Below are 11,261 nucleotides of genomic sequence, written 5' to 3'. Positions count from 1 at the left end.
ACGTCTTATTTAGGTGAAGATGAATTACGGAATTCGTTGTATTTAATCATTCAAATGGTACAGAAAGAGTCCTTTCCTGAATATGAGTTACTATTAAACAAACAGAAACTTCCTCCGAAGAGCTCTTTAAATAAATTTAATATTTTCTTAGACAAAAACAATATAATTCGCGTTGGAGGTCGCCTTAATAATTCACAGTTTTTATATGATAAAAAATATCCTATTTTAATACAGTCCACACATCGTTTTACTAAATTATTATTTCAACATGAACATAAACGTCTTATGCATGCAGGCCCCCAGCTTCTTTTGGCCACAATTAGAGAAATGTATTGGCCCATAGGTGGTCGCAACCTAGCAAGGATATGCTACCATCAATGCGTGCTATGTCGCCGCATGAAGGGTCAAACCGTCAACCCTATAATGGGGAACTATCCACAGCAGCGTCTCGCTGTAGGAGAACACCCATTCACTAGCGTAGGGGTGGATTATGCTGGTCCTATCACCGCAGCAAGTCGTCAAGGTCGTGGTTGCAGATTTGTAAAGGTTTACATTGCCATTTTCATTTGCTTTACGACTAAGGCCATTCATTTGGAGTTAGTAGGTGATTTAACGAGCAATAACTACTTGTCGGCATTGCGTAGATTTATAGCGCGAAGAGGAAAACCCTCTAATATGTATTCCGACAATGGTACCACCTTTGTAGGTGCTTATAATGAGCTCTCTAAATTTCTAAAAAGCAACTGTGATTCGATTGCTGAAGGTGCAGTCAATGAAGGCATTAATATTCATTATATACCGGCGTACAGTCCTCATTTTGGCGGATTATGGGAGGCTGGTGTTAAGTCGACCAAGTATCACTTAGTGCGCGTGCTGGGAAATTGTCATTTAACGTACGAGGAGCTTAACACAACTTTGGTTCAAATTGAAGCCCTGTTAAATTCACGGCCTCTGACCCCGCTGTCATCGGAGCCTGACGACCTGATGCCACTAACACCAGGACATTTTCTGATTGGGAGACCATTCACATCGTTACCAACAAGTGACCTCACAGATCAGTGTACAAGCCACCTAAGTCGTTATCAACGGATTGAGCAGTTACGTCAACACTTTTGGAACAGATGGTCCAAAGAGTATATATCTGAGTTACAGACAAGGTCTAAATGGCAGTTGGCGAAAAGTGAGGTGACAATGGGATCATTAGTAGTGGTAAAGGATGATCATCTACCACCATTGAAATGGCGCTTTGGTCGCGTTGTGGGAGTTCACCCAGGATCTGATGGAGTGACAAGGGTCGCAGATGTTAAATGTTCCAACGGGATACTCCGACGTGCTGTCACCAAGATCTGTCCACTGCCAATCTGCACTGAGGATGCTGAAGATGGTGGGAAATAGGTTTTCCCACGGGTGGGGATATGTCGACGCCTGCAGCTTTAAACCAGCAAAGTTTATATTTACATGTTTAATGTATTTTTGTAAGGGTTTACTGTTATGTCCTTCTTGTTCAATTACACGTGCGTCAGCAAGCAATAAATTTGTTTCATTTCTTTAATTAAATTAAAATACTACCTGTTGAGTGCTTCTACATAATCATTGCACTTGTCTTGTTCGGGGCAAACTTTAGCTTATTGTTGACACCCCACGTCCAGACACGCTCAAGGGTACCATTGGCACGTCTCTGCACCTCTTCTCCAGTCTCACCATCGAACACCAGGATGACGTCATCTGCAAACGCCTGACAGTAGTCGCCACTGTTTTCGAGACTTTTCAGGAGAGGGTCAAGCAGCAGGTTCCATAAAATTGGGCCCCCGATTGTGCCCTGGATACATCCCTTGCTCATTCCCTTGCCATGTTCTTCCCCAGCGTACTTGATAACCACCTTCCTGTCGCTAAGGTAGCTGTCTATGACCCGCCTCAGGTTAACTGGACACTTTTCCTCAGCCAGTCGGACTCTTATTGCTGGCCACCAGGCACTGTCGAAGGCTCCCTCTATATCTAGCGAAACCAATGCAATTATCTTCTTTTCTTTTAACTTCTCAGGGATATGTTGCATCAGCGTATAGAGGGAGTCTTCGGTGCTCCACTGTGGCATGAATCCGTACTGGCGAGTACTCATCCTCGGTAACAGATAGAATTTGAGGCGGGTCACCAGCATCTTTTCGTATATCTTGCCTAGTATAGGCAGTAGTCCGATTGGTCTGTACGCTTTTGGAGTGGTGTAGTCTCCTTTTCCTGGCTTCTTCAGAATTACAACCGTAGCTACCTTCCAAGCCATGGGAAAATAATAGAACTCGAGGCATCTATTAAGTAAAGACAAGAAGAGTTCGGGATTGGCTTCTATGGCATGGCAGCAAATATCCGCAGTGAAACCATCTATGCCTGGGGCCTTTTTAGGGTTGAAGGATCTACTCGCCTGTCTAAATTCGGCCATCGTGAATCACCATTCAAACAAACTGAGCATTGTGACCCACCGGTCACAATGCTCAGTTTGTTTACCAATATTCACATTACTGGCCTCATTTCTAATCTGGCGGTGATAGGCGTTGTCGCTGTTTGTCAGATCTTCCGGATAGAAGGTATCCGCTAGTAACTTTGCGGACCCCTTTGCATCCAGGAACTCTCCATCCTTTACCAGTGTAGAGTCTTCATCTCTAGTAGTCGTTCTCGATATAACTTTATATATTCCATCCCACACCCCATCTCTATCTTGCCTGAAACAGAACTCTTTCCAGCTATCGGTCTGCGCTTTGGCTGCCTCCACCTCATAATCTTCTTTCTTTTTTAGGTACTCTTCGACGACCTTCGACCTACGAATTGGAGCAGCGCTTCGCACTCTACGTTTCTTGGTGGCGACCTCCTTCTTCATCCTAGCAAGTTTCTCAGACCACCATGGAAAGGTAAGTTTTTGTTTTGTTTGTTTGGTTGGTATTGAAAAGGCACATGTTTTGTCTACTATTTTGATAAATGTATTTATTATTATTTCTAATTGTTCTAAAGTTTTTATGTTTTTTATTGCTGCTGCTGTAAGTTTATTTTCTTGCATTAATTTGCTAAGCTTCTCATGAAACTTAGACCAATTTTCTTTCTTTGTGTTAAATTTTCTGGTGGTTCTTGAAATATTGATGCCTTTTGATCTTTGTAGCCGAATGTTAAAAGCAATACCGTTGTGGTCCGAGCTCGTGAGACCCTCGTCAACTCTCCAGCCGTCCACCAAGTCTAGAAGGTCGGTAGAACACGCGGTGATATCTACAAAACTAGTATAGCGCTGATTTTTTTTTTTTGAGAGGAGGAAATACTGTTACGTATTTACGTGTCGGACTCGAGTGTCCGCGTAAGCAGACACCCCATACCGACTAAAACCTCCTCTGTGCTGTTAGCAGCCCTGGCTTTCACAGCGAAGTAGGACGTGGGCCGTGGAGGCCGCAAAGACTACGCAACAACAGTCGCGGGGCGTCTCCTAAGGAGACTCGAACCTCAGACCGGCTGTGTGTCGACCCGACATTCTAGACGTTGCGTTACTTAAGAACGTAACGCTCAATGTAAATTCAATCGAGGTTTTTCACGAATTAGAGTCAGACCACCGGCCCGTTGTCCTAAATCTAGGCCCACTGGTTAACTTTCAACCACCGACGAAAACAGTGATCGACTGGCAATGGCTGGAAAAGGATCTCGAGTCTATCAAGTCCGACGACCTTGACCTTATACCGGACGTCATCGACTGGGTCGACACGGCTCACAGTGCTATCTCTCATGTGACGTCACATATACAGAATAGGATCAAGGCCTGCTCCAGGCAGGTTCCGACGATGCAACCGCATCGCCTAAACCTGCCTCCAGAGGTCAGGAACTTACTCACACAGAAGCACAGAGCCACTAGACTTTACAATAGGTATCCGTCGGTCGAGAATAGGCGCCACCTCCGCTACCTACAGCGGGTGGTACGGGAACGAATCGCGGAACTCCGCGGCGAACGTTGGGACCACTTGCTCGGCAACCTTAAGCCATCACATGTGGCTTTCTGGAAGCTGCCTCGCGCGTTCAAACAGGAGCCGCCCACTGTCATGCCTCCGTTGGACAGACCGGGACTGCAGCCAGCGCTCGATGACTATGAGAAGGCTGAATGCCTCGCCGATAGTCTCGAGAGTCAGTGCTCTCCAAATGCAGCAGCCGACCCGACACACGTTGACGAAGTTGATCGTGAAGTTGAACGTCGCTCCGCTCTGAGCCCTTCAGGCGATGTAATAAAACCCACCTCTTACGAAGAGGTGAAGCTAATCATTAAGGAGCTTCACTCCAAGAAGGCCCCGGGGCCCGACACTATAAACAATAGGGTTCTTAAAATCCTACCCTCGACTCTTATTACTTTATTGGTTACCATTTTTAATATTCTATTGTCTAATAGCGCGTTCCCCGAACAATGGAAGGATTCCATTGTTATCGGTATCCCAAAACCCAATAAACCTAAAGCTAATCCGAGTAGCTATAGGCCTATTAGCTTAATTAACTCGATCGGGAAACTTTACGAAAGATTAATTCTCGCGCGTCTTAATCATTACATCGCGGAGCTCAACCTGATAGCCGACATACAGTTCGGATTCAGAACCGCTCACTCGTGTCCCCAGCAGGCTCACCGACTCACCGAGTACATTCTCGTACGCCGTCAACTTCACGCTACCACGGCAGCCGTGTTTTTCGATGTCGCGAAGGCATTCGACAAGGTATGGCACAACGGCTTAGTATTCAAGCTGTATCAACTGGGAGTGCCAGACAAGCTCGTGCGCATCATACGAGCCTACCTTACTGATCGCTCCTTCCGATATCGATTAGAGGGCACCCTATCCTCAACCAGACCCATCAGGTCTGGCGTGCCACAGGGTTCAGTCCTCTCTCCCACTCTTTTCTCGCTCTTCACGAGCGACATTCCCAAGTTTCCGAGTGTCCAGCTCGCTCTATACGCTGACGATACGGCACTCTACTTTGGCTCCGCTCTATTGAACCGCTCAACCTTGAGCAGGAACATTAAAGTGCTTCAAGCCGCCGTCGATGAACTAGGCAAGTGGTTCAGAAACGTTAGTCCTCGCCCTGTAATCGTTTCACTACACTCACTCACACACGGACTGACTGACGGACTGACATAAACCACTTACACAATCACAAACACACTCCACAAACAGACACAAACACAAACATACATGCACACTAACACTTACACTACTTACACACATTACACTTATTCACGCCCCGTTGCGGGGCGTAAATACGTAACAGTATTTCCTCCTATCAAACAAAAAAAAAAGAAGAACACACTCGCCGGCGAGTGTGGTGATGTTTAGTGTAATGTATGTAAGTGTGTGTGTATGTGTTTATGACCTGTATGTATGTATGTTTGTATGTGTGTAAGTAGTGTAAATGTTAGTGTGCATGTATATTTGTGTTTGTGTGTGTTTGTGGAGTGTGTTTGTTATTGTGTAAGTGGTGTATGTCAATCCGTGTGTGAGTGAGTGTAGTGAAACGATTACAGGGCGAGGACTAACGTTTCTGAACCACTTGCCTAGTTCATCGACGGCGGCTTGAAGCACTTTAATGTTCCTGCTCAAGGTTGAGCGGTTCAATAGAGCGGAGCCAAAGTAGAGTGCCGTATCGTCAGCGTATAGAGCGAGCTGGACACTCGGAAACTTGGGAATGTCGCTCGTGAAGAGCGAGAAAAGAGTGGGAGAGAGGACTGAACCCTGTGGCACGCCAGACCTGATGGGTCTGGTTGAGGATAGGGTGCCCTCTACTCGATATCGGAAGGAGCGATCAGTAAGGTAGGCTCGTATGATGCGCACGAGCCTGTCTGGCACTCCCAGTTGATACAGCTTGAATACTAAGCCGTTGTGCCATACCTTGTCGAATGCCTTCGCGACATCGAAAAACACGGCTGCCGTGGTAGCGTGAAGTTGACGGCGTACGAGAATGTACTCGGTGAGTCGGTGAGCCTGCTGGGGACACGAGTGAGCGGTTCTGAATCCGAACTGTATGTCGGCTATCAGGTTGAGCTCCGCGATGTAATGATTAAGACGCGCGAGAATTAATCTTTCGTAAAGTTTCCCGATCGAGTTAATTAAGCTAATAGGCCTATAGCTACTCGGATTAGCTTTAGGTTTATTGGGTTTTGGGATACCGATAACAATGGAATCCTTCCATTGTTCGGGGAACGCGCTATTAGACAATAGAATATTAAAAATGGTAACCAATAAAGTAATAAGAGTCGAGGGTAGGATTTTAAGAACCCTATTGTTTATAGTGTCGGGCCCCGGGGCCTTCTTGGAGTGAAGCTCCTTAATGATTAGCTTCACCTCTTCGTAAGAGGTGGGTTTTATTACATCGCCTGAAGGGCTCAGAGCGGAGCGACGTTCAACTTCACGATCAACTTCGTCAACGTGTGTCGGGTCGGCTGCTGCATTTGGAGAGCACTGACTCTCGAGACTATCGGCGAGGCATTCAGCCTTCTCATAGTCATCGAGCGCTGGCTGCAGTCCCGGTCTGTCCAAAGGAGGCATGACAGTGGGCGGCTCCTGTTTGTCACTAAGGGAAAAATTTAAGGAAATAAAAGTTTTGACTTTGACATCGCAATACATATATGAAAACCTTGTTTATGTAAAAAAAAAAATCGTTTAAAAAAATTAGTGACACTTCCAATGTCAATACTAGAAATAGGTATAGGCTTGCTGTTCATGTAAGTCGACTCCAAAAAGTCACAACTTCATTCAGAGGTCTGTGTATACGTTTTTATAATAAGGTCCCTATTGACATTCAGAACTTACCTTTAAATGAATATAAATCAGTGCTAAAGAAAAAGTTGTATACAAAAGGGTACTATAAAATATCTGAATATCTGGATCTAAAGAACCCTTGGGACTGAGCTGCTGGGCTGTTACATGTCTGTCTAAGTTTGATAAATGTCATTATAGTTATATAATTTAAATATTAATATTGTTTCTGTTGTTTAATCAATTTTAATAATCATTATCATGAGTTATGTAATTTGAAACAAAATTGTAAGTAGAGGCATTTAGTAAGTATTGCATAATATGTAGATGAACTTGAATTGTTTTGTTATTCGGTAGATTTCTCGTGGCAGGTATCGTCATGATCGCTTAAATGCCTCTGCTTGTGGCGGCGACGTGGGGCGGGTCGTTCCCTTCCCTAAAATATGGTCGAGGGAGGCGATGGCTGGTCCATGCGTCATGCTCGGGTGCTACTCGTTGGGGCTGGATGATCTTGTTACCGGGAGGTCTGCTTGATGTGTTTTTTTATTATTATTATTTCCTTTAAAGTTAAAGTTATTATACATTTTATTTTATGAAATGCTCACATAATGCCTCTATTTATTTACGGTATGTGTGGATTGATGCATCTACCAAACTCAATAACTCTTCTGTTTATAAGTATGATTTTTTTTTTCTTTTTTTGACTTACTCATGTAAGCCTTTCAGTTTTTGACTTTTGAGTATTTTTGTTGCGTCACTTTGCATATATTGCAATTGAAATGATTTGTAATACAACTAAAATGTAAATCTTGACTTAAAAGAGTGGCAATGAGTTTCTTGCTACTTCTTCTCATCAGCTCAACTCTTTACGAAGTAGCGGTAAATTCAATAAGAAACAATATTTATATATTTTTTTTGACATTCATAAGTGTCATTTTTGTGACCTACATGAATAAAGTGTTTGTGAATTTGAATTTGAACGCGCGAGGCAGCTTCCAGAAAGCCACATGTGATGGCTTAAGGTTGCCGAGCAAGCGGTCCCAACGTTCGCCGCGGAGTTCCGCGATACGTTCCCGTACCACCCGCTGTAGGTGGCGGAGGTGGCGCCTATTCTCGACCGACGGATACCTATCGTAAAGCCTAGTGGCTCTGTGCTTCTGTGTGAGTAAGTTCCTGACCTCTGGAAGCAGGTTTAGGAGATGCGGTTGCATCGTCGGAACCTGCCTGGAGCAGGCTTTGATCCTATTCTGTATATGTGACGTCACATGAGAGATAGCACTGTGAGCCGTGTCGACCGAGTCGATGACGTCCGGTATAAGGTTCAAGGTCGTCGGACTTGATAGACTCGAGATGTCTCACTGTTTTCATCGGTGGTTGAAAGTTAACCGGTGGGCCTAGATTTAGGACGACGGGCCGGTGGTCTGACTCTAATTCGTGAAAAACCTCGATTGAATTTATATTGAGCGTTACGTTCTTAAGTAACGCAACGTCTAGAATGTCGGGTCGGTGTGCGACGTTATCCGGATAATGTGTTGGTTCGTCGGGTGCTATTACTGAAAAGTTCAGCGTGTCTGTCAGCGAATCTAATAAGATTCCGTTTCTATTTTTGGCTCTACTGTTCCAGCTGGAGTGTTTGGCGTTAAGATCGCCGCCCACTATGACTGCGGTCCCGTGGCCGAGTAATGCTTCTATATCCGTGTCTAATATAACGTGAAAGTTAAAGTTGAGCGGGTGACAACCCCCGCTGCTTGAGTCAGGCAGAGGGGGAATATAATAATTAAGTGGACAACTATAGTTTAGTTGTACACTAAAATACTATTAATAATAATAAAATATACAAAAATTAAGAGAAATTAATGATAGTAATTAAGCCTAAGACTTAGCTTTACTGCATGTAGACTGGCTGGGCCGGAACCCCGATGCACGCTGTGCAGGCCCCCGCGGAGAAGACACACACGGCACGAACTGCAACTCACAAACACACACAATTAGCGTGCAGAATCGCGAAACACAGCACAGATGCTAACTAATAAGATCGTAAAACCGGGTAATTAACACTGATAATAACTAAGCTACGTTCCGCGAAGGAACGTAACAGGTGCGAGACTCTAAGAGTCCCGAACAATAGAGCGCGATAACAATAGCTAGCCCAGGTGGACTGAGCAGATAGTGCGATAACGCAGCTAATAAAAATAATCGAAGGAGGACAGATAACGCGGCACGTGTGCTCGCGTTGCCTGCCTGAATCGAACTCGTATAGCGCTGACCTCCTCGAGTATAATCGAAGGTCGGAATTTCCCCTGCGTTGAGTATGTGTAGGCCCATCTCCTCAAGCGTCCCAGACATATTTTCACCCCTGTGATCTATTATTGGGCTTCCCCACCACGAGCTCTTTGCGTTCGAATCACCTCCAACGATCAATTTTGTAGATCCAGTCTCGAGCTCTACCTTTTTCAGATGTTCCAGGTAGGGTTCTATAGGGGAGTCCGGCTCAAAGTAAAAGGAGACAAGTGTGATCCAAAAGCACTTGTTTGGAGCCCCACCACCATGATGTTTTTAGTGGTTAATTTTGGCTACTGTTTGACTTGAAAGTCGTTGTTGAAGACAACTATCGCTGCCTTAACAGTCCCATCACCAGTAGTGTCCTGGAAGATCCTAACGCCTCTATGGCTCCTCAACGCCTTCCCTCCACCCACATAAAGTTCTTGTATAAGTGCTACGGCTACTCCGCGTTTCTCTGCCTCAATAAGTAGCTCGTTGGTCGCTAGCTTTTTGCGCTGGAGGTTTGCTTGCAGGACCTTGTAGGATGTTTTGTCCTTTTGGGTGCCCTTAGCAATATGCTATGGTTGACCGTGCTAACTCATCTCGTTTTTGTCGGGTTGGGCAGTCATAGCTAAAGCATTATGGCCAACTTGGTCTAGTTTAGCACTAGCGCAATTTTTGCATGTGGGTGGTATGTCTGCGAGCCAATTCATTCGGTTCTCAGTTGGGGTCCTCCGCAATGACCACACAGGTCTGTGGGCTCTTTGCAGAAGCGTTTGCTATGACCATACCCCAGGCAGCAAGTACACTGAACAAGTGGAGATTGGTCTTCCGCCTTGATCCGCTGAAGATCAATATGCAGATATCCGGCTTCCAATACTCTACGCCAAATAGTAGGGGAGACGCTCATCACGATGTGGTTCGTGTGGGGATTCCTAGTTCTTCTTCTATATTTGATTTCCAACCTGTCCTCCTCTTTATCCAGGCTTCGAAAAACATCCCTGTTCTGGTTCCTCAAAGCCTTGAGAACGTCGTCGTCAGTATTGACCGGTAAGACGTTTTTGAGAATCAGGAGCGGGTCTTTGTTTTTCACCTCTTCGACAACGAGGTCAATTCCCTCTTTTCGAAATCTTTCTTTCATTTTGTTCCTTTCTTCTGTTGTTCTGAAACCCATAATGATTTTCCTATCTGTCGCCTTCCTTACTCTTTCAACTTTGATCCAACCCTCCTTTGCGTCAACCGCCTTTCTAACTCTATCTAAAACCTCTTCTCCAGTTTCCAATTCGTTTTTTGAGGTTACCACCACCGAGTGAAGCGTATTCCGTATCGGTAGTGGTTTTTCATTCAGGGTGGCGGTTACGCTCGCATATGTCGCAGTACTTTTTAGGTTTTCTTGCTGGCTCTCTATCGCAAGTCTTAGCTCCTCCATCTTTTTGTTACTTTCCAGCAACAATTTGCCGTGCTCCTCTATTTCGCTCAGTAGCATAGTATCGTTACTGACTGTGAAGGTAGAGTCAGTGACTGTAGGTGCTGGCTCTATTCCCATGGTTGCGCTAGTTCCATCTTTGGGCTATTTTGATTTTATAGCTGCTTCAGCCTCCTTGACAAGCTGATACAGCCGCTCCAGAGCCTCAATAACCCCGTCCTTTATTTCCGTTTTTGTATTGCGTGATGCATTAAGGTGTAGCTTGCCCTTGTGTAGTCAGGCTTTTGCCTCCGCAATACGGTCCGCGTACTTTAATTTTTATGGACTGTGGGTTCCAGTTGATGGTCCAAGTCTGGCTGCGGCTGCAGCGTTTTGCGATGGAGTTAGCCGAGCTTTCGGGTTTGTAGCAGGGCCAGCCTGCTTCGTCATGCATATCACTAATGGCGTAGGATCAGCGTTTGCTGCTTCCCACTCGCCTATGCTGCGTCTAACGTTGAGAGCCACCTCCTCCGACTTTGGGGATGGGTTGTCGTTTTTCGATGAAGGAGTCCTGAATCCAAACACATTGGAGGTATGCGTCCGTGTGTACCGTAAGCAAAAGGTACAAGTTCAATTTAATAAAAAGTTTGTATAAGTTATATATAAGTCAGAAAAGAATATCTTACAATGGTAGAGATCTATACGTAGACTCGGTCAATTATATGTAAGAATCTTAATTCTAGTTAGTCTAAGTCTAAATCTAAGTGTAATAATTTTATTAAGTCTAACAAAGCGATACAAAATATAAAATAACACTTTATGAAAAAATAAACTAATATAAA

General features: G+C 44.9%; 1 protein-coding gene across 1 annotated transcript; it reads left to right on the top strand.

Moving 5' to 3' along the window:
* The first annotated feature begins 349 nt into the window (after positions 1-349).
* LOC126965803 (uncharacterized) lies at positions 350-1,534 on the top strand. Its single transcript, XM_050809576.1, has one exon. It carries the CDS (start codon positions 397-399, stop codon positions 1,393-1,395), a length of 999 nt encoding a protein of 332 aa, XP_050665533.1. The 5' UTR covers positions 350-396; the 3' UTR covers positions 1,396-1,534.
* Positions 1,535-11,261: the final 9,727 nt, after the last annotated feature.

Source organism: Leptidea sinapis, chromosome 8 (assembly GCF_905404315.1).
Source record: "Leptidea sinapis chromosome 8, ilLepSina1.1, whole genome shotgun sequence".
NCBI lineage: Eukaryota > Metazoa > Arthropoda > Insecta > Lepidoptera > Pieridae > Leptidea > Leptidea sinapis.
The sequence above is the reverse complement of the archived record's forward strand: the minus strand, read 5'-3'. Positions and strand labels throughout refer to the sequence as shown.

Coding starts and splice junctions, on each gene's coding strand:
- LOC126965803 (XM_050809576.1), top strand. CDS start 397: ATGAAGGGTCAAACCGTCAACCCTATAATGGGGAACTATCCACAGCAG.